The 24,975-nt window shown below is 40.2% G+C and overlaps 1 protein-coding gene across 5 annotated transcripts in view; it reads left to right on the forward strand.

The window, feature by feature from the left end:
- THADA (THADA armadillo repeat containing) overlaps positions 1-24,975 on the forward strand; it is a 706,980-nt gene that overhangs the window by 172,127 nt on the left and 509,878 nt on the right. For all 5 annotated transcript variants that reach the window (XM_056568134.1, XM_056568135.1, XM_056568137.1 and 2 more), the window contains 2 exons: positions 3,815-3,947; positions 18,887-19,009. In XM_056568134.1, coding sequence (XP_056424109.1) covers positions 3,815-3,947; positions 18,887-19,009 — 256 coding nt within the window. The remainder of the gene's footprint in view (positions 1-3,814; positions 3,948-18,886; positions 19,010-24,975) is intronic.

Consider the following 24,975-nt stretch of genomic DNA (forward strand, 5'->3'; position numbering starts at 1 on the left):
TATTTTTTTGCAGCCCGGGCATAGGGAATACCGCACAGTATAAAGCAGTGGTCTCCAACCTGCGGACATCCAGATGTTGCAAAACTACAACTCCCAGCATGCCCGGACAGCCAACGGCTGTCCGGGCATGCTGGGAGTTGTAGTTTTGTAACATCTGGAGGTCCGCAGGTTGGAGACCACTGGTATAGAGTGTCAGCCCCGGCAGCTGCAACAAACAGGACTAGGAGGGCAGCGCATGCGGGTGACATGTGAGTAGTACCCTTATGGGGACAGCTCTGGGCTGATAATTGGGGGGGGCAGAACAGTGCTTGCAGGTCACATCTGATTAGTTCCCCGATGTGGGGACAGCGCAGCGCCTGGCTTATTCATTCCCGAGGGGGAGGGGCCAAACCGTTATTGCGGTATGGGTTAAAATTCATATCGAGCAGCACACAAATTTCGATATTCAGTATGAACCAGTATACTGCCCAGCCCTATAATGTCTCTATATTGGCCTATTGTCAGACAGAGGATAAAAAAGTATACTTTTTGGCCTTCAGCTGGCCAGTATATGTTGGTATACCACAATAATGAGAGAATTAAATAGGTATGCTATTCCATCCAACAGGATCCTGTAAAAAAAACTAATCTATTAAACAGAGATCATACTGTATTAAGCTATAAGTGTCGGTCTGGATGCCCCGGTGTGGTATCCATCACAGGCCACTGTTTATGAATATGTCATGAGTCTTTCCGAAGCATTTGGTGACGTATCCTATATAGCCTATGAATGACAGACCCATTAAACAGATGCTTAACAGTGGCATCCGTCAACCAGAAGTTATAATGGGGTCAAGATAAGTCATAAAAACCTCACAAAGTATTCATTAAACAGATCCCATATTAGTCTTAGTGTGACAGATGCCACGGTTAGGCAACAGTCAAAGCCTCTGTTTAGTGTACAATATACATTGGGAGCTTTTTACGGATGTAAATGCTAAACAGAAGGGAAAACACATGATACTAAGATGTATACTAATATATTTGGATACAGAAGGCATTAGATTGTGACACTGGTGTTAACATGTAAGAAAGGATAAAGGGTCTTTGTATTCTTGTATGTACCATATATACTCGAGTATAAGCCGACCCGAATATAACCCGAGGCCCCTAATTTCACCCCAAAAGCCCAGGAAAAGTTAGTGACTCGACTATAAGCTTAGGGTGGGAAATAAATCATCCCCCCCATGTCATCATCCAGACCTCCATCATTAACACCCTTGTCATCATCATCCTGTCATCCTCCCCCCTTCATCATCACCGCCTGTCATCATCCCCCCTTCATCATTACCCTGTCATCATGCCACACACCCCCCTTCATCACCGCCTATCATCATTACCCAGTCATCACCCCCCCCTGTCATCATCCCCCTCCCCTTCATCATCCCCCCCTTCATCATCACCGCCTGTCATCATCCCCTTGTCATCATCCCACTCCCCTTCATCATCACCACCTGTCATCAGCCCCCCCTCCCCCCCCCCCTTCATCATCACCGCTTGTCAATGCCTGATTACAGTGGTCTTCAACCTGCGGACCTCAAGATGTTCCAAAACTACAACTCCCAGCATGCCCGGACAGCCGATGGCTGTCCGGGCATGCTGGGAGTTGTAGTTTTGAAACATCTGGAGGTCCGCAGGTTGAAGACCACTGTGGCCTTCGACATCATCCAGACCGAAAAATCGTGCTGAAAAACTCGGCTTATACTCGAGTATATACGGTAAGTGAATAATTGATGGACTGTGTGTTGTAACTTCAAAAGGACACTCTATGGTTGTAAATACCCATCTCTAGTAACAGTAGGAGGAACAGCTCTGGAGTACAAACTGCTGCTCTGATAAATAAAATGCTGAGAGAACAGAAACATTCTTGAGAACATATGATTCCATGGAAACAATGTTTTCATGGACACTTAAAATTTCAATTCGTAGTGAGAGGGGTACCCGTTTCAAAATGAGGCCCCCCCATTTGCTACTCCTGGACCTTCAGCATAAGCTGTGGGATATACAAGAATGGCTTAAAGGGGTACTCTAGACATCTTATCCCCTATCCAAAGGATAGGGGATAAGATGTCTGATCGTGGGTGCCCCACAGCTGGGACCCCCACAATCTCTGCAGCACCCAGCGTTTGTTTAGAATGCTGGGTGCTGGCGGCAAGGGTCGTGAAGTCACGAACACGCCCCTCGTGACGTCACACCACGCCCCCTCACTGTGGGCAGAGCTTCCTTTTCATCCAACCTATGGCTGCTTTGTGGGCCTTCTGCACTCAACCTTTATGCCTTGATGTAAAAAAAAGGTCCTAGTCTGGTCACGAGACAAGGACCTCCCTTGACATATGATAAGGGGCCGTATGTTGTGCAGACCTGCTCTAGTTCATCAGAACTGTTTGCTTGGTGCTCATCTGTACATGCAGAATAGATATGGAATTATATAGGGTTACTATACACCTCTCATGTTAAGGCTTCCTCCTTGCAGATTTTAGAAGGGATATATATATAGATAGATAGATAGATAGATAGATAGATATAGAGATAGATATAGTGGCATTGAGGCAGGTTTAGGACAATGAAAGGGTGTTTTTCCCAGTCCTATATCCTAGGTGAGCTAGCAGAGATGCTCATCATGTGCCTAATTAATGAGGCCAGCAGAACTGTGGGAAGTCTGCATATAAGGAAAGGAAACATAAGGCTAGGTTCAGACTACTGAATATCCGACCAGAAAATTTCCGCCCAGAGATTCGGAGTGCGGCCAGCGCTGGCTGAATCAGTCGGCGCTAGGACCGTGCGGACACTGCAGTCTCCAATAGACTGAAATGTGTTCCACGCGGATTTCCGCCTGAAGAAAGAGCAACGCCATTCTTCAGGTGGAAATTTCCAAGCAGATTTTCCATTCCCAAATTCCGCTTCACAAATTCAGAAGTGTGAATTTGTGAACGGAAACCCATTCACTACACTAGGCATTTTAGCAAGCGAAATTTTCGCCTGCAATTTCAAAGCGGAATTGCAGTCGGAAATTCCGTAGTCTGAACCTAGCCTAATAGTCTGGGCTCTCCTCAGAAGACAGCAAGGTGGCTGTGGGGGGAGGCAGGGGGTCCTTGGGGAGCACACAGCCAGGAACTGTGAGTGACCCATACAGTGAAGTGGACAGACATGGAGTCTTAGCACACACAGAAAGAGGCTGCAAACGCTGTGTGAACAGTAAAAGGTTGCAGGAAACTTGTGTTTTAAGCTGATGCTGAAATCCCTACAATATATATATATATATATATATATATATATATATTGTTTTTATGTTGCCACTTTGTAATGTTTTCTGTCATATTGTCTTTATGTTCATGAACTTAAAAGCTCAGGCTGAACAGTGAGAATGCTGAAAATAGAGGTTTAGCTAATAATTCTATTATGCAGTTTGCAGGTAAAAAGTATACAATGAAGTATTTTTCTCCATCACAACAAGTTTATCTGCAATCTCTTCAGCCCTGACCACCTCCTGGCCTATACTTGATACACAAATATAGTACTTGGAAGAGCTATTAGTGACTGGTTTATAGATGAAGCCACGTTGCATTATGGGATGTATGGTCTTTAATTGTATCCAGTATTCCTGGAAAAAAAAAATCCCTCGGATGTCCCTATATCTAAAAACAGGTCTGGCCGTGAATGGTTTGATTGTTTGAAGAACAGCTCTCTTTCTGTGTTTGAAGTGGTGTTGCCTGGTTTTAATAAAAAAAAAAAAACCTGCCCTCTGTGACCTCCCCTACTTGTTTGATTCTTTCAGATGCGAGGAGGAGAGCCTGCGCTGCCTACCACGCCAATGGTTATGCAACGTCTTAGAGGAAATTAAAAGTAGCGATCCGTCTTCTAGGCTCTGTGCAACCAGACGCAGTGCTGGAATTCCATTCTACATACAGGTACTTAGCAAGCTGTGCTCAGTTTATTTTATGGGATTGAAAGGGCTGAGCTCTTTAATCGACTATGCAAGGGGATCTGCATCTGCCCCCATGGCTTTCTTATAAAAAAAAAAAAATTGATGATAATGTTTGCTGTCTGTGTTATTTCTGAGTATACAAGGCCAGTCAACTTTCTCTAGACCAATGAGAGCCTTTGTTTAAAAAGATATTCAAGTTGTATAATATTGTAAGGTGTTGCTAGGATACACTATAATATTATGATTGGTTGGGGTGGTAAATTGCTGACTCCATGAATTAAAGGACTGAAGCCTTGATTTAAGACCCGCTGCGATCGTGAGTTATTAGCCTGGGAGGCGGGCAGCATTGTGCTCCACACTCTGGCCAGCCGAGAGATCGGTCCATGTTTCTGCCTAGAAGTCTGTGCAGAGAAATGGACCGATCTCTCGGCTGGCTGGGGAGTGGAGCACAATGCCGCCTGCTTCCCCAGCTAAAAACTCACAATCGCAGTGGGTCTCAGCAGTGAGACCTGTCTGATCGACGTGTCAAAAGTTTTTAATTACAGGAACGCTTTAAATATATATATGGTGGAAACAGGTGAAGAATTTGCACCAAACAAGTTAAAAAGTGGTGCTTTATTACTGACTGACTTTACTGTGAACTAAACTCCCATTTTGCCATGTCACCTTTTTTGTGATAGTGGCAAATTAAGTAAAAGAAGCACTCTTCTCCTGAATGGGGCATGCAGACCACTGCACGAAGCAGCAGCTGACACATCCCCTACCATTCATCTTGCCCTTTAATATGGCTCTTCTAATAGTCATCTTTCCCATGATGCCTCTTTCTTTGCAGAAGCAGAGTGTGGAGTCTCATAACTAAATATGCTCTCTTGTCCTATGTGATAGGTTTATCCCTGTCACCTCTTACAAGCAGGAGGCATGGGCAAGCAGTGTGAGGTTATATCTCTTAAAACACACTGGGGATTCTACACACATCAGTTAGCAGAGGTGGGCAGTGTGAGTTGGGCGTTTTATAACTGCAGCTAATAATTGTATGAACTTACCAACTATATCACTGCACTGCTGCACAAAAGGTCTCTTCCGCAGCACTCTATGCAGGGAGGAACTTATAGATGAACAAGGGCAGACCTTGGTGGGGAGGGATCTGAGGTGTAAGGAGGGATTAGATAGGTGAAGATCTAATCCTGTAGTTTTCAGGATAGACTGATCTATTGTTAACACAAGAAAGCATGTTATGTACTGAAGGTCTGAGTGGTGGTCACATGGCCCAGCTTCACATCAATTGCAGAATTACTGTGCGTTCTCTGACCTTTTCAGAGGTCATTCTACAGTACGGGGTGTGCTGATCTCTGCCGTGAATGGTGGTGGATCCAGTGTTATCTATACACTTGTCACCTTTTACTGTGCTCCTTAGAAGAAAGGCATTACTGGGAACTGTAGAGAACAGGAAGTCTAAGCTTAGTTTTAGGTCTAGTGGCCAGAATGTTGATTGTAAAATGGAAAATTAGAAAAAAAAAGGAAAAAAAAAAAAACTAAAATTCTTAAAAAATATGGTTAACATATAAACTTAATTTAAACAATAGATCATTTTCTGATGACACATTGCCTTTAAATTATAGGGTTCCACCACCGAAATGAGCTCTTTAGAGGTAACTGAAGACAGGCAGGGCTTTATAATTTAGCTTTATCTTTTCTGGTGAATTGGAGCTCTGTGTGATACATTTGTATTTCAAAATATTTAAAATATAAAAATTAGCAATACATGAATCCAAATATAGAGTACAGATTATATGTGTACCGTGGGGATAGACGTCTATGGTGGAGCGATAAGAATAAGTTTTCTATACAATTCAAATACAGAGATACATTTAGAAAAGTATTGGCAGATAATTGTAAAACTTTTTTTAATTTAACAATGGTAATTCACTTTAAGGTGTTAGAACATACAGTCATGGGCGTAAATGTTGGCACCCCTGAAATTTTTCAAGAAAATTAAGTATTTCTCACAGAAAAGGATTGCAGTAACATCTGTTTTGCTTTACAATACAAACACTTAGGAAGACGGCACTCCGGCTGGTGTCCAAAAATGAGTGAGTTTATTGGTCCCAGAACATACAGCTGATGCAACGTTTCGACCTAACAATGAGGTCTTTATCAAGCATGTTTTGCTTTACACATGTTTATTCCCTTTGTGTGTATTGGAACTAAACCAAAAAAGGGAGGAAAAAAAAGCAAATTGGACATAATGTCACCAAACTCCAAAAATGGGCTGGATAAAATTATTGGCACTCTTAACTTAATATTTGGTTGCACACCCTTTGGAAAAAATAACCGAAATCAGTCGCTTCCTAGAACCATCAATAGGCAGGAAGAGGCAAAAGAAACGGAACTTTTCAAAGCGCCAGATCCTCATAGTGCACACAGGACAGGTATACAGGTAGAATACAATCCACACACTTCTGTGTCATGTTTGTCATACTGTGGTTTGTCAAACATAACACAGAAGTGTGTGGATTGTATTCTACCTGTATACCTGTCCTGTGTGCACTATGAAGGGGTCTGGCGCTTTGAAAAGTTCCATTTCTTTTTCCTCTTCCTGCCTACGCTACTACCGGACCAGAAGATTCCTTGGATCGGGGGAACCGAGGCGCAGGACCCCACTGCGCATTTATATGCGCCTATAGATGTTGTGCTCTCAACGCAACACTACAGAGTGAGTGTTTCTAATCAGCAATTCTACACCTGTGTATGACATATTTCACCAGGGGCGCTTTTGTGTTCTTTTTCCCTTTCTTTCTCTGTATACCCATCAATAAGCTTCTTACACCTCTCAGCCGGAATGTTGGACCACTCTTCCTTTGCAAACTGCTCCAGGTCTCTCTTATTGGAAGGGCGCCTTTTCCCAACAGCAATTTTAAGATCTCTCCACAGGTGTTCAATGGGATTTAGATCTGGACTCTTCCGGCCACTTCTGGCCACTTCCGAACTCTCCAGCGCTTTGTTGCCATCCATTTCTGGGGGCTTTCTGATATATGTTTGGAGTCATTGTCCTGCTGGAAGACCCACGATCTCGGACGCAAACCCTTCTTTCTGACACTGGGCTGCACAGTGCAACCCAAAATTCGTTGGCACTCCTCAGATTTCATGATCCCTTGCACACATTCAAGGCCCCCAGTGCCAGAGGCAGCAAAACAACCCCAAAACATAATTGAACCTCCACCATATTTCACTGTAGGTATTGTGTTCTTTTCTTTGTAGGCCTCATTCTGTTTTTTGGTAAACAGTAGAATGATGTGCTTTACCAAAAAGCTCTATCTTGGTCTCATCTGTCCACAAGACATTTTTCCAGAAGGATTTTGACTTACTCAAGTTTATTTTGCCAAAATGTAGTCTTGCTACATTCCTCCTGGGTCTCCTGCCATAGTGTTTCATTTCATTTAAATGTCGACATATAGTTTGCGCTGACACTGATGCTCTCTGAGCCTGCAGGATAGCTTGAATAGCTTGATAGCTTGTTTGGGGCTTCTTATTCACCATCTGAACTATCCGGCGTTGACACCTTTCATAACTTTTTCTCTTCCTTCAACGCCCAGGGAGATTAGCTACAGTGCCATGGGTTGCAAACTTCTTGATAATGTTGCGCACTGTGGACAAAGGCAAATCGAGATCTCTGGAGATGGACTTGTAACCTTGAGATTGTTGATATTTTCCCATAATTTTGGTTCTCAAATCCTCAGACAGTTCTCTTTTCCTCTTTCTGTTGTCCATGCTTAGACACACAGACACACAATGCAATGACTAAGTGAACTTCTCTCCTTTTTATCTGCTTTCAGGTGGGATTTTTATATTGCCCACACCTGTTACTTGCCCCAGGTGAGTTTAAAGGAGCATCACATGCTTGAAACAATCTTATTTTTCCACAATTTTGAAAGGTTGCCAATAACTTTGTCCAGCCCATTTTTGGAGTTTGGTGACATTATGTCCAATTAGCTTTTTTTCCTCCCTTTTTTCATTTAGTTCCAATACACACTAAGGGAATAAACATGTGTATAGCAAAACATGTGTTACTGCAATCCTTTTCTTTGATAAATACTTAATTTTCTTGAAAAATTTCAGGGGTGCAAACATTTACGGCCATAACTGCATGATTCTATTCATATCCTGTTTCAGGTAAAGTAGAATTGCAGCCCCCAAGGTGAACCACTTTCCTGATGAGCTCTCCACTTGCTATAATAGCCTTTATCTTTTATCCCTGGGCTTCCTCTTGGCCTTCCTCTGGGACATACAGCTGCTGCTAAGTACGGGAGGCTGGTTTGTTTATTATTTATTTATTTATTTATTTATTTATTCATTTAGGTTTAAGAAAAGTACACTTGCTATAATGAATTCATTACTGGATCTGCAAGGAGTCACTATCACTCCCAGCTAAATAAGTAAATCAATTGTACCCAAAAAAAAAAAAAAAATATATAGCGTTTATTTATAGTTTAAAACAAATCACCATATACTGTAAGTGCTCAAGTGAAAAAGCCCAATACAAAAAAGAAAAAAGATAAAATGACCGGAATAATTAGTGCTCACTGGTACTGAAGTTATTATTATTCAGTGCATCACCAATAGCAACCATATTTGTATGACTCCCAACGTGTTTCTACCAAAATTGTCTGGCGTCCTCAGGGGAAACCATATGCATAATGAACAAGCCACTGGCCAAATAAACAGAATGGAAGCGCATTGAAGCCTTAGTGTTACATGGCTCCCAGCCACTGCAGGTAGTGGCGCTCCATCTGAGGAATCCTGACTGGGCAAGGAACTGTTCATCTATGGATCATATAAGGGCCATTCCTGGACTACCAATGCAGTTCCTGCTCATTTAATAGACATTGCTCTACATAATTAGTGCTCAATCATTTATATACACTTACATTGAATTTGCTGAGAGCATATGAAAACAAATGTTCTTTATTGTGACCTTTTGGATATTTAACTTTTGAGTGACCTGTTTGTTTGGCCAGTGGCTTGTTTATTATGTATGTATTATGTATGACTTATCTTCTCTGTACATATTATATGCCTCCCTGAGGACGCCATATAAATTCATGGCAGAAACGCGTCGGTGGTATAATATAATAGTGGTATGATATGCTGCTAACTTTGGTAACTTATAGTTACTAAGTAGCTGTGGCACAGTTTGAGCGTCTCCTCCGATCCTGGAAGGTTACTGCTCCTGATGGTCTACATCTATTCTATTTTTTTTAATGGTGTTGGAATCAAACACGTTTTTTTGGGTGATTTTTAAATGATCCAAATAAAAGTTAATTTTTATGCACTACCCTGAACACTTATACTTTTTCTGTTCTTTTGACATATTCGAATGCTGGGTGGAATTACGCTTAAGCGTGGTCTGACGTGGGACCTAACATATTTACGTCTAGTTGATTATGTATGTGGTTTCCCCTGAGGACGCCAGACTATTTTGTTAGAAACGCGTTGGGAGCCATCCAATTATGGTTGCTATTGCTGATGCATTGAATAACTAGTTCAGTACCAGTGAGCACTAACTATCCCGGTCATTTTCTTTTTTGTATTGGGCTTTTTTACTCACAGCACTTACAGTATATGGTGATTTTTAAAAACTATAAATAAACGCTATGTTTTAGGCATCTCCCCACTGTATGTATATATATATATATAATTTTTTTTTTTTTTTTTTTTTTTTTGTACAATTGATTTACTCACTTATGTTTTAGTAACCAGTTGATTTGAATAAATATTTGTTTTCTTTTGGAATACCCCTTTAAGACAAAGAATCTGTTGCAGCCTTCACAGTTTTCTGTGTGAGCTCCTTTTTCTATTTACATCTGTACTTACCTGTGTTGTCCTCCAAGTACTCTCTCCTCCCTGTTCACAACCAAAGCCTGTGTGTAACCCCTCCCTGCTTCTATCCCCAACACTGAGAGAGCAGAAAGGTCTGTCTGACAGATTTAACTAATCTTTCTCTAAATAACAATGGTAGGAAGGCTATTTAAAAAGTTGGTTTTATTTTGTATTTAAGAAACAAATTAACATTAAGTAACAATTCAGTGCAGAGGTATCCACAACCTTTCACTGAGTGACAGCGTATTTGAAAGAGACAGAACAGTATTCTGGAAGAGACAGGTAAAAATCTTTATGACCAGTATTCCAGCTGCCATATGGTATGTCACTATGCATCTCTGCTTAGATATTACACAACTACATTCCCTGCTCTTTTTTTACTACTTTGTTTCAATTTAGAACTAGGTTATAGTCCTCAAAGGTAATTGTAGTGACAACTATTATTATGGTTGTCATTCAGTTTTTCATATCACTAAGTAGACTTCCCATTTGGTTTTGGCTATTTTTCCATGAAGAAACCGGATATGTAACTGACAGACACCTCTAGCCCAATTTTTCTTGGTATTTAGTTGGGTTGGACAGATTGGGCTTCACCACTAGATATGACGTTGTTGGCGTACCTGAAAAATATGAAAAATACTATTTTTTATGAATGGCGTATAAAGAAAAAGAAATAAAAAACAAAAACAAGTGCGCAGCTATGTGCAATTATCCCTGGTGGGTGTAATAAGGGAAACATAAGTAGGTGTGCTAACCTTTTGGAGAGATTTATCAAAACCTGTCCAGAGGAAAAGTTGCTTAGTTGCCCATAGCAACCAATCAGATCGCTTCTTTCATTTTTAACAAGGCCTCTGCAAAATGAAAGAAGCGATCTGATTGGTTGCTATGGGCAACTGGGCAACTTTTCCTTTGCACAGGTTTTGATAAATCTCCCCGCTTGTGGTGTTGTACTGCGAGCACCACACAGTGAATCGCCTATCGTCACTTGCTTGTGACACATCAAAGTGGGATGCTGCCCATCAGTCTGCCGTGGTCCTCTGCAGTGGCCCCAGAATGGATTCAGTAGATGTCCTCAGAAAAAAGAAAAAAAAGACTGTTGGTACAGGTGCTTCTCCACGTTCGTGCTTGTATTGATAAAGGACTGAGAGAAACTCCGATATAGATGCAAAAAATGGAGGCTTTATTTGCCCAAAATAAATTAAATAATAAATGCAAGGTAAATAAAAAACAGAGTGACAAGGTAGTATCAGACAATGCGTTTCGAGGGCGGGACCCATCTCCCCCCAACCCAGTACCCCCCCGCGGGACCCCCCTTCATCCGGGACCCCCTTCATCAGGTCATGTCATCAAATGACTATTTTCTATAAATGGCTTATGTTAATTTCATAATGACACAATTAATTTAATTTCATAATGACACATATCTCTGAATGTCCTGCATGGACATAAATTTAGATCAAATGGATTTATTAGGCTTACTTTTCAATTTCATATGGATCCATCCAGAAACTAAAATCTTGACCCCAAGGTGAACGGAGTCTTATTTTGCTCTGTATTGACATATATATACAATAATATAAAGAAATCTACCTTGACTTTATTCTTAGATTTCACAGTAGTTTTGCCATTGTAGTAAAGTATGATGGATCTGCTGTTGACCTGCTGGTAAAAGGATACATTTTCTGTTTTTGACCCTACATTGGGGACCTGATAAGTAATTCTAGAACATGATGTCTGTTCTTTGTGAGACATTGTTCAACTTACCCAAGCCTTCTGCCCGAGATAAGGCACAACAAAGACGTTTGGTTGCATTAAACAAGGATTTATTGTTTCAATTAAAACATAATTTTCTGGCTGCCAAACAAAAAGACTATCTCGGTGAGGGTAGATTGCTATTCTAGGTATCGTAAAACTGGAAACCGCCAAGGTCGGAAACTTTTCTCACCATCAATACTCTGTAACCACATGTGACAATGGTTTTTAAGTTCCCCTGTCGAGCTGCATTTTTCAGAATGATAAAATTAGCTTTTTACACCATGATAACCACTGAGTAGCATCTGTATCCATTATTCTGCGCTCGGGCTTCATATTGAACTTGATAGGTTGGTAGATTTTCTAGAAGTCTTAAATTTCACCTATTTTGGACTTCTTGAAGTATGATAGAAGAGATAATGAAAAAGCAACAAGAAACAAACGGTATTCAAAATGTACCACACCTTACCCATAGATGGCCATTTACATTCTTCTAAAGTTGGTTAAAATTTATTATTTTAGCCAAGAAGACCAAGACTGCCCCATTATAAGTCTGAGGCAATCTTCTTCTACTTTACAGAGATCACAACTGGCCCGCCTATATATATATATACAGTGGGGATCAAAAGTTTGGGCACCCCAGGTAAAAATTTGTATTAATGTGCATAAAGAAGCTAAGGAAAGATGGGAAAATCTCTAAAAGGCATCAAATTACAGATTAGACATTCTTATAATATGTCAACAAAAGTTAGATTTTATTTCCATCATTTACACTTTCAAAATAACAGAAAACAAAAAAATGATGTCTGCAAAAGTTTGGGCACCCTGCAGAATTTATAGCATGCACTGCCCCCTTTGCAAAGCTGAGACCTGCCAGTGTCATGGATTGTTCTCATTCATCATCTGGGAAGACCAGGTGATGTCAATCTCAAAGGTTTTACATGCCCACACTCATCTGACCTTGCCCCAACAATCAGCACCATGGGTTCTTCTAAGCAGTTGTCTAGAAATCTGAAACTGAAAATAGTTGACGCTCACAAAGCTGGGGATGGCTATAAGAAGATAGCAAAACGTTTTCAGATATCAATATCCTCTGTTGGGAATGTAATTAAGAAATGTCAGTCATCAGGAACAGTGGAAGTTAAAACAAGATCTGGAAGACCAAGGAAAATATCAGACAGAACAGCTCACAGGATTGTGAGAAAAATTCAAAACCCACTTTTGACTGCACAAGCCCTCCAGAAAGATCTGGCAGACACTGGAGTTGTGGTACACCATTCCACTATAAAGAGATACTTGTACAAATATGGTCTTCATGGAAGAGTCATCAGAAGAAAACCTCTTCTACGTCCTCACCACAAAAATCAGCATTTGAACTTTGCAAATTAACATATAGACAAGCCTGATGCATTTTGGAAACAAGTTCTGTGGACCGATGAGGTTAAAATTGAACTTTTTGGCTGGAATGAGCAAAGCTACGTTTGGAGAAGGGGAACATAATTTAATGAAAAGAACCTCTGTCCAACTGTTAAGCATGGGGGGGGGGGGATCAATCATGCTTTGGGGTTGTATTGCAGCCAGTGGCACAGGGAACATCTCATGAGTAGAAGGAAAAATTGATTCAATAAAATTTCAGCAAATTTTGGATGCTAACTTAATGCCATCTGTGAAAAAGAGAGGGTGGCTTCTACAAATGCATAATGATCCTAAACACACCTCGAAATTCACGGGGATAACATCAAGAGGCGTAAACTGAAGGTTTTGCCATGGCCTTCACAATCTCCTGACCTCAACATAATTGAAAATCTATGGATAGACCTTAAAAGAGCAGTGCGTGACAGACAGCCCAGAAATCTCAAAGAACTGGAAGACTTTTGTAAGGAAGAATGGGCAAAGATACCTCAAACAAGAATTGAAAGACTCTTGGCTGGCTACAAAAAGCGTTTACAAGCTGTGATACTTGCCAAAGGAGGCAGTACAAGATATTAACTCTGCAGGGTGCCCAAACTTTTGCAGATGCCATTTTTTTTTTGTTTTCTGTTATTTTGAAAGTGTAAATGATGGAAATAAAATCTAACTTATTATAAGAATGTCTAATCTGTAATTTGATGCCTTTTGGAGATTTTTCCATCTTTCCTTGGCTTCTTTATGCACATTAATACAAATTTTTACCTGGGGTGCCCAAACTTTTGATCCCCACTGTGTATATATATATATATATATATATATATATATATATATATATAATCTTCTTTCCATAGCCACACTCTTGATTCATTGCTGCATAGTAGTTGCAGTAGTAGCCCAATCCTTCTCCAGCATACTCACAACACGCCGCCATTTAAGACCTGATCAACCTATAAAAATAATGTATAAAAGGTCCATGCCAAATAAAAATATATACTGATTACGGGGGACATTTATCAATGTTGGTGTAAGGTAGAATAGATTTTACCCCTGTTTGCTTGGTGTATTTACACAGTTGCTCCCCTAGTAAGTAAATAATGCCCTAGATAGATATGCCTCCCCCCCCCACTTGGTAGGAAGGGTGGGCTTCCCCCAGTAGACAGACAGAGCCCCAGATAGATATGTCCCCATTAAAGGAGAACTCCGGAATATAAAAGTTGTCCTCCATACTGCCGGCAGTAAAAAAAATAAAGATGTACATGCCTTCCTCCGCTCCCCCAGGGCCTCCGGTAACCGGCCGAGTCGGGACTTCACTGCGGCTGGTGATTGGCTGAGTGCAGTAAGACTCTCTGACCACCGGCAACCAGGAAGAGGATTGCGGCGGAGACCTGAGCCGGATACCGGAGGCCACGGGGAGAGGAGGAAGGTATGTACATCTTTATTTTTTTTCTGCCGGCAGTATGGGGGAGGAATCCCGAAAGCTTGTCTCTACATAATCTTGTTAGTCCAATAAAAAAGGTATTACAAGATACTGCAACTACCGATGATTTTGCTTTTTGCATCACTGGACTAATACGGACTAATTTTTACAAAAATATTTTAACATTAAATTTGACACTAGTATTTTATCATCCAAATGCCATTGTTCTGTGGTTAAGCTATATCTGCAATGTTGTCAATTGTCAGTGCATAGGACCATAGCAGCCATAGGGCTGGGTCGTGAGCCACATGGGGTTCCTAATCCACGGGGACCACTGGGTTAGAGAGAGGAATTTTTCCCCTTTCGGATAAATTAGACCAATTTCTAGGGTTTTCTGGATCTATTCAGGTTATCTAGGATCCCATTGTTTTCATACTTAACCTCCTTCTCTCAATGATCTTAATAGACATGTCCTTTTTTAGCCATTCAATGTAACAATGGTATATATGTTGTTGTTTTAACTGAATATGTAAAATATATCCCTATTGAGTTGCAACTTATATTTCCATCATACAGGGATTTTTTTTTGTGTGGCAAAAACCCAACTAACTCCTATAAGCCAAAGCCTGGGATTGATGCCTCCATTGTTTGCAGGGCCAAAAGTGACTTCATTTATTTGCCGTGCTGTGACTTGCGCTGGCGCTTGTCTGTGTATCATGGCATAATATCCTAAACCAACAGGGTGATAATATTTAGTGGAGGAACAGGTATTTGTTCATACAGTACTTATAAGATTTTTATTTGCTTAGTTAACACTTTCTATTATATAACGGCACAAAATGGTATCTGGCATGTCCCGTTTCCTGTTATGAAAGATTTCCTTTTCAAGGCTTGTCTTCTACAGCTTTGAGGTTATTACTTAGCTGTGTATTGAGAAGGAGTGAAAGACGGACTTAGACTATAAACCATGGCTTTTGTTAACCAATACATGGTTTGCGTGGCGATACGGTACGTTGTTTATACATGTTCATTATGGAGCCACAATGCTTTGAGAAAAGGGATTGAATTTTCTAAACTGCTGAGCAGTACAATGATATGGCAGGAAAATGTGCAAGCAAACAGTACATTTGCATAGTCATCAAAGTTAGAAAGACTGAGCTATATAGCATATATAGTATAGAATTTTGATGTTGCCAATTGTAACCCTTGAAAGGAAGTCCATTTGAAAAAAAATGATTGCGTTACTGTAAGTATCTCCTTTGAACAGGCTTTAGTAGGGTCCTCCAAAATTTTCATCAGCCCTTTATATGAAGTATCTGCAATCTATGGTTAAATCAGGCAGTATGTTTCAATGTTTTTGCACCCCCACCATGGGAAAGAGGATACGTTTTACAGTTCCGATAGTAATAGATGTGCTGCCTGCATTTTCCAAATGTTAGAAGATTAGGGTCCTGGATGGGTCTTTCCTATCAATAAAGCAGAATTTCCTAATAGTCTATAGGTTTTTTAAACCAGAAAACCCCTTAACATGGTAGAAAGTCTATGTAGGGTAGAAAAGGAGAAGCGAAAGAGTCCACAGTTAACATTAAAAGGGCACTTCCACATCTGCTTAATATCCCCTATCCGTAGGATGGGAGTTAACGAGCTGATCAGCGGTTGTCTGATCTCTAGATCTCTGATCTCTTCACTTATCTCGAGAACGGGAACAAATCGTCCTTGAAACTAATGAAGCACACCACGCTTACACAGCACTCCATTCATTCTCACTCTTCTTTCACTCCTTTAAAGGGGTTTCCACTTTCCATAAAGTGTTGGTAGGTCACTGTGCAGGCAAAAACAGGGAAAGGGATGCAACACTGCGCCAGCACTGTGTCGCCATTTATTCACATCTTTGGTGGAGGTTCAAGATGTCCTCTCTCCATCAACCATCTTAGCCATATGCCATCACTTTATGAGATGGGAATACCTTTTCCCCCCATAAATTACTGCTGATCATACAGGACCCCAGTGGCAGAACAGGCAATGGAAATGTCCAAAATAACTTGACTTAACCTTTTCCTTTACTTCAATAGGTAGATACGTATGCATTTTACATATATATATATATATATATATATATATATATATATATATATATGCGTGTGTGTTTGTCGAAGCCTGCAGCGTAGCTTAAATCCTCATCCGTATAGCATGTAACCAGCATTGTTCTGATCCTACAACACAGAACTCTGTTTCTGCCTAGAAGTAGGTCAGCTCGGGTACTTGGTTCTCATACAATTTCTACATTGAGCTTGTTCACAAGTTCATTGACTTTCAGACAAAGCTGCTATTTTATGTGTATATTTTGGCAATCTAAATATCACAAAATCAAAGGGCATCTGCTCTAGGATGGTGATTGAACATGTAGAGTGTCACGTACTCACTATTAGGAATACAGATCCAGGTTGTTCTCTAAATGTCGTTTAGGTTTTCTCTGATCTTCACTGGTCATAGATGGATTTCAGTAATAGCCATAAGCTTATTTTTAAGTCGTCTATAGTTTACCAATATGGTGCACATTTTGGCTTGGTGAAAAAAGTTAAAACCTGTGAAGATGGGGAGTGAACACTTGTTGGGACCTCTACAGTGGCGCATATTAAAAACAGATAACTATCATGTAAAATTTGTATCTAGAAGTGTGGACATTCATTGGTGTCTGGAAGCCTCAACTAAAGAATACTTTGACAGCAGATGCCACTCTAAATATAGGGGGGTTTCTGATGTTTTTGAGGGCATTCAGCTTTCTCAGATTTCTCACCCCTAAAGGTTTACTTACCTAGCATTATTCAGAGAGTCTACCATGCAAAAAAAAAAAAAAGTTTGGCCCATATAATCAATCCATATTTTTCTGGAGGTTGGTAGGTTGGACATGAGAGATGTAGAGTTCAGAATGCATGGAGGTTCTTTATTAAGTAGAAAAAATTTCTGCTGACTCATTATTCCCACTCATAAATCGAGGACATTGTCTGTTTTGATACATAGAGTAGTAAAATATCTCAGAGCTGTGGGGTAACCTGGGGACAATTCGCCTTCTAGACACTTACGAGGTGGCCCTGGTCAGAGGTCCTACAGCTGGCCGGTACTGAAGAGTTTCTGTATTTAACAAGAACTGTTGGTATACAGACCAATGTTCTTTTCTTCCTCCCTTTACCGTTCTTCCCCCTTTTTTACTTTTTCTTATTCTTTCAGTGGAAGATTATATGATGTAGATGCTTTAGTATTTTGCTAGTTCACATGCTTAATTACTTGCTTATTGTTTTGCACTCACTATTTTGAGTACTGCATCTCCCGGTCTTGTTTTGTGAAATATCATCATACTTAAGCTTTGTTGCCGAAACTCAGAATTTTTACTATAACACCATACAGAGTAAAAAAAAGAAATAAAGAAAAACATGGAGTTGAACCCTGTCTTTCCTATAAATTTTTCCCTGGCGTGTCCCAGAATTCTTTATCGAGAAAGCTGACTAAAGTCTGCTAGTGAAATATGGAGCCCAAACTGTGTCCTTGGTGAAACAGAGCTTTTGCATTGCAGTACCCCTTGCAGTACTAAGTCATAAGTGTATATGCGTCACCTGCATGCTCCTTGCTAGTTCAAAAAATATTGCATCACATATGCAAACCTCTTTGTTGGTATGACCTGCATGGACAGGGGATCACTGGTCAAGGCTAAACTGGTAGCAGATGTTCAGTTTCCCACAGGTGAAATCAAGAATAAAATGGTGGTAGTTGAAATCGGCAAATTGACTGTGTGATGCATAGGTAACCTGGCAGGGAGACACTCTTTTGTAGCTGCTTTCTGTTCTGGTTTACAGTTCCTTTAAAATGTGTTTTCTTACAAAGACAGCCCCTTTAAAGTGACTTAAATGGGCACCGTCAGATCCAAAAACCAAAATTTGTTGTTACTGATGAAAATTAAAGACCTTTTGTAATATGGTTGTTTACATTTTTTTGAATATTTAATAAAGATAATGGCTCTGAAAATCCCACCAATAGGGGTCCCCATTCCTACTGGGACACTAACCAGTCCTGCAGCAGCATCAGGCTTATCCATGAGTCACACACGGACAAGGCTGCATGAGCAGCTACACCAATTACCTCCCACCACCACAAAGGAGGGACACACCCCCTTCCCAAGAGAGGATTTTTAACACTGTGAGCAAATGAAAAGAGGTATTTTTATAATAAGTATAGGTGATAGGAGCATAAAAATTAGATCTACATGGTCAGGATTAGGTACTGAGTAGCATATTATTATTATTATGACTTGTTTGAACAGATGATAACTAACTACCTTGTGTTCAAGCAACAAAAATATTGCCAAATTCTTTATTATCTAGTAGGCCATTGCTTTGAGTGTTTAGCAGTAAAGTGAATCTGTGCCATCTGAGCGACACGGATAATGTCTTTTCTTTTCCTCCTCTCTACAGGCCCTGCTGGCGTCTGAACCCAAGAACAGCAAAGCAGGCCTCCTGAAGATGAATATGAAGGAATTAATAAACTTGGCCATGCCATCGGGTGACTTGAGTGGAAATAATAGCACAATCCCACAGGTGATGGTGATATTCTGCAGTCTCAGCAGTTACAGGGGGCCTCCTTTAACAAAGGGCATAATATAGAACTTTACAACTGTTACTGTGGTTACTGACAATCCAATGCAAAAATCACAGAGCAGATGAAAGGTCTGATCCCAGAAGTCAGCGTATCGGGTCCAAGAATGACAGAAAAATTCATTTTTACACCCACGCCATCCAACTGGCAGTCCTGTGTCGGGATACGGCCTACTGGGGATTTAAATCATTTTTGGCAGGGGTGCAAAGCTGCTTAGTTTTACTGAATGACATCACTTTTTCTTATAAATAGGATCTAGTTGGCCCTTGTATTTTGACAAAATGAATATGGCTTTTTAATGTATCTGACATTTTCTATTTAACAGAAGACCTGTCTTTAAGAATATCTCCGTATGACTCTTTTGACGATCTGCCCAACGCTGTTTTATACTCATGATAATTCATGGTTATCCTAAAGTATTTCTTAGTGGAGTACTCTGGGATGCAAATTATTTTTCTTTTATTTGCACGGTATGGCCGCATAAAAAAAAAATACTGGATTTCCATACGACAAAAAGATTCTGGAGGCACTCGCCACGGAAGTATGTGTAAAAGGCTTTCCTTTATTTCACGCTGCAGAAACAACAAGCATTATCTTGGGCCACGAGGACGCCAAAAGACAGAACGTAGGTTACAGCTATTTCACGCCAGGTATCAGTAGGTAACCTGGTGTTAAATAGGTGTAACCTACCTTCTCTGTTACAGCTTATGCACTGATACCTGGCGTGAAGTAGCTGTAACCTACCTTATCTGTTTTGACGTCCATGTGGGCCAAGAAAATGCTTGCTGTTTCTGCACCGTGAAAAAAAGGAAAGTCTTTTACACATGCTTCTGTGGTGAGTGCCTTCTGAATCTCTTTGCCGTATGGAATGAGCACCCATTGTCACACAAATGTATTTTAGTGAATATTGAAATGAAAAAGGTGTCCTAGCTGTGCTGGCTATTCACCTGTTTTTGTGCTTTCTATTGAAAAACTTGATTTACCTCCTGTGTCCTGCTCCCAGCTTCCGCTTCAATCCTCTATCTGCTTCTTGTGGTTGACTCGTCACACTACGGCTCAGCTGATTGCCGGTGATAGGCTGAGCAGCAGTGTAACTTATTGAGCATTGGCACCAGGAAGAAAAATGGGGCCACAGTGGGACATGCACAAGAGGCAGGAAGAAGACTGCAGCGGGATACTGAATGCATTGGGGAAGCGGCGGGAGGTAAGTACACTATTTTATTTTATTTTTTTGGTGGGAGTGGGGTTTTTAATTTCAATATTCTAGGCAGGTGAAAAAAAGGCAGGTGAAAAAAAGTTGGATCCGGGAGTGCTCCTTTGGCCGCTGTGATTCTAATATGCATCAAACTGCTAAACAGCAATATTCTTATCCCTAATATGTCATGTAAGTGTTACATATGAATACAGAGACAAGTTTAAAGGCAAACTAGCATACACCACTGATTTATAACCAGCGTGCCTCCAACTCCCAGTATTCTTAGACGGCTGGAGGCAAGCTGGGTGGGACACACTGCCATACATCATACATCAGCACATAAAAATGCACTTGAAACAAGAAAATGCATTAAATCTGCATGTAGTGTGAACTGACCCCAACCCACTTATGAGTTTCAGCTGTTTAGGCTTTTGGTTGCTGGAGTCTAGTCAGGGGAATAGGTTGGTCAAAATGGCTTAAAACCCATGCCTGCCACATGAACTAAAAAAAGGTAAGCACAAGAACCTATATATTCATTAATAATGGCCTATGCTGCATTATAGAAGCAAAAAAAAAAATAAAAAAAAAATTCTAGGAGTGCTTCTTTAAATGAATATTCTAATTGTTAAAGGGGTTCTCCCATCCTATAAAGTAATGTTACAATACAGTACTTGGCTATACCATCACTTTATGTTTGCAGGTGTGTGATCTCTGGGACTGAGTCTAAGAATGAAAGAGCCACAGCTTTGGTTTAGTTCTGTGTACTTCACTATTTTACCCCGCACAAAGCCCCTGGCTAACCACTGGTCTACATACTGCACCGTGGCCCCTCAGTATCAAGATCATGAGAGTCCTAGAGGTTCCCCTCCCACCAATCATACAGACATGACTCAGTATTTTTTTTATTTTTTTGCCATTGAGTTTTTGAAAATGTTCTATTTTTATTCCTGATAAACCTAAGAGGGGATGATTACCACTTAAATTACTTTGAATGTAGTTTCCAAACCTGAAGTTAGGACTTTTTTCAATGTTATTTATTCAGATGATCTTAAAAAAAACAACTTTCATAGGAGGAAGAAGTTAGTCGGGTCACCCGATTTATTTCCAAAATGTGCACCGGGAAAAGCCCTAAAAAGTATTCTGTGACCTTACACATGGAGGTTCAGAACGGGCTGAACCCTAACCCCTTTTACCCCAATCCTTAAAAAAAGCATTTCAGGGCTTTTATTTATATATATTTTTTGCTCATATAGTGCAGGCTATCATTAAAGGGGTACTCCTGTGGAAAACTTTTTTTTTTAGATCAACTGGTGCCAGAAAGTTAAACAGAATTGTAAATTACTTCTATTAAAAATCTTAATCCTTCCAGTACTTTTTAGGGGCTGTATACTACAGAGGAAATGTTTTTCTTTTTGGATTTCTCTTATGTCACGACCATGGTGCTCTCTTACTGACCTCTGCTGTCCATTTTAGGAACTGTCCAGAGCAGGAGAAAATCCTCATAGCAAACATATGCTGCTCTGGACAGTTCCTAAAATGGACAGCAGGGGTCAGCAGAGAGCACTGTGGTCGTGACATAAGAGAAATCCAAAAAGAAAAACATTTCCTCTGTAGTATACAGCCCCTAAAAAGTACTGGAAGGATTAAGATTTTTTAATAGAAGTAATTTACAAATCTGTTTAACTTTGTGGCACCATTTGATTAAAAAAAAAGTTTTCCACGGGAGTACCCCTTTAAAGAATAATGTAGAGGTTCTTGTGTTTACCTTGTGCTTGCCTCTTTTTGCTTGTATGTGATAAGGCTCCATCTTTGTTTTCAAATCCACAATGATGTTCATATGTAATGCAGCCTAATGCATGTACGTGTGTAATGCATCATCTGACTGATGAGGGTCAGGTGTTCAATCACTTCAGCAGGTCATATAATTAGGCTGTTAGTGCTGGAGGATACCCAAGTGAACTCATTAGACTCTTAAAGCAGCACTCAGGGTTTTTTTTTTTTTTTTTTGGGGGGGGGGTCCTAGTCCTGCTGTGTCCATACGTCATCACCTTTGTCACTGACACATTTCCTTGATTGACAGGTGAGTGCAGGGCTCAGAGCTGGAGGAAAAATCCTCCCACTGTCAGCTTGTGCCCCGCTACTGTCAGTGAGGACAAGCTGGGAGTTGTAGTTTTGCTAATGCTAGGGGAGATGGGAGCAGACAGCATACTGAGGGAGGGGGCGGAGACCTGCACAGTGAGGCCACGCCCCCTTCCTTTGAGAGGAATTCAGACTAGTGAGCTAAATTAAAAGTGTAATTAAAAAAAAAAAGGTGCTAGACACATAATAATTGGATGTACATGGCCAGGATTAGGTACTGAGTGATATATTTAAAAAAAAAAAAAAAAAAAGTTTGGCTGGATTTGACAGGTACGCTTTAAAGTTCAGTGCTAAAGCCTTTGGATGAATAAACATTAAGGGGGTACTCCGGTGGAAATCAACTGGTGCCAGAAAGGTATATAGATGTGTAAATTACTTAATCCTTCTATTATGTATCAGCTGCTGTATACTACAGAAGAAGTTGGGATGTTCTTTCCAGTCTGACCACAGTGTTCTCTGCTGACACCTCTGTCCATGTCAGGAACTGTCCAGAGCAGGAGAGGTTTTCTATGGGGATATATAGAGATGAGCGAATCGAATCAGACTAAGTCGAATTCGTTCCGAATTTCATGAAAAATTTGATTCCGACCGAATCCGAACTTCGACACGATTCTAATTTACGAATTTCTTCATTTGCGACACCCCGCGATTGTCCTGTATAATGCATAGATGTGAGCGGCTTTCTTCTGCGCTCGCATCTCTGCAATAGGTAGGACGATCGCAGTGGGTGTCAAGAGTGACATCTGCTGTGATCTGTCCTTAACTGCAGGTACTACTGCTCCCAACATGGAGCACAATCTGCTCCATGCTGGGAGCTGTAGTACCTGCATTAAGAGACAGATCGTTTCTGACACCCGATGCGATCGTCCTGTATAATGTATAGATGCGGGCGGCCGGCCGCTCTTCTCCGGTCCCACTGTAGTATAAGTATTTGCTGTATATATACCTATTATTCATATTTCCAGCAGAGAGCTGTGAGTGGCTGGAACCATTTGGCCAATCACAGCTCTCTGCGGGAAATATGAATTAGTGATGTGAATTCTATACACATCACTGGCCAACCGGAGTATAGTGCAGTGATGTGAGCGCAGGAGAAAGCCGCTCCGTCTTTGCAATAGAAAGGACAATCGCATCGGGTGTCAGGAGTGACACCCTCTGTGATCTGTCTATTAGTACAGGTACTAGAGCACCCATCATGGAACAGTCTGTTCCATGCTGGGAGTAGTAGTACTACCTAAAAAAATTTAAAAATTTAAAATAAAATTGAAAAACACACACACTTTATTAAACACAATATTAAGCAGAACTTCTCACCTGCCGGAGACAACCAGAGGTGTAAAGTTCAGCCCCTGGGATGCAGCAGGAGCTGCAAACATGTGAACGACGGGTATACCCGTCGCTCTGCGCGAACCCACTTCAGAAGCCAACGGGTTTACCCGTCGTTTTGCGTTAAGGAGTTAAAATACATTACTAATAAATAAAAAAATGGAATTATAAAAATATATTATTTTTACATTTAAGTGGCCCCTTTCTACATTTTTATAATTGTCGGCTACATTTTTAGGTCCCTGCCCGTCCACATAAATTGATCCCTGTTTAAAAATTAAACTAACATTTAGCTTTTTTTTTTTTTTTTTTTTGCTTTATAATTTTTTAAACACCCAAGAATGGAGTCTACATTTTATTCTATTCTGCCAGAGCAGAGAAAACTTTAAAGGTCACAGGTTAAATATGTGGTTAACCACAATTAATTAGCAGAATAAGTAGGTCAATTGACTGTGGTCTTGTGGTTTACCACATATTTAACCTGTGACCTTTTGTAGCTACTGTTTATTGATAATGATTATTTCAGCTCTGCGCTAAAAAGAAAAAAATTCTGCTATGTGGATTTCAATGATTTCCTTATATATCACAAAAATAAAGAAATAAAAGATGTAAAACTGATGCTGTGGCCATGCCTGAATTTGTAGGCAACAAAATTTTAATGTTCTTAAAACAAAAAATTTTTTTATTAAAAAGTAATGAACAATTTTTGTGAGTGGGGCAGGGAACTGAGAGCCCCGGACAGCCGATATTAACATGCAAAGCAGGCAGTGAAAATGAATAGAATACTGTAATATAGTATAACAGTAAAGGTTAGAATATTCTTAGACTGGTGCTTTATATATATATATATATATATATATATATATATATATATATAGATATCATTCAATATTTCTAGCTGCAATGTTCTGCAGAAATAGTTTACTCTGCCGTGAATCAGCCTGTTGTACAGTTCTGCCTTGATGGATTTATTTTGCCAACATTTTTTAATAAGGGGGTATAGTAACTAAAAGTACCACTATTAAATATACTAGGTTTACTAGGTTTATATACAAAATACACCCGTACAGCATAACGAAAGATGCTCCGGGTGCAATGTTACATATGCTGTACGGGTGTATTTTGTATATAAACCTAATATATTTAATATTGTTACTTTTAGTCACTATACCCCTTTATTAAAAACTTTTTGCAAAATAAATCCATCCCGGCAGAACTGTACAACAGGCTGATTCAATCTTCTATTGA

The sequence above is a fragment of the Hyla sarda genome, chromosome 3 (assembly GCF_029499605.1).
Source record: "Hyla sarda isolate aHylSar1 chromosome 3, aHylSar1.hap1, whole genome shotgun sequence".
Classification (NCBI taxonomy): Eukaryota; Metazoa; Chordata; class Amphibia; order Anura; family Hylidae; genus Hyla; species Hyla sarda.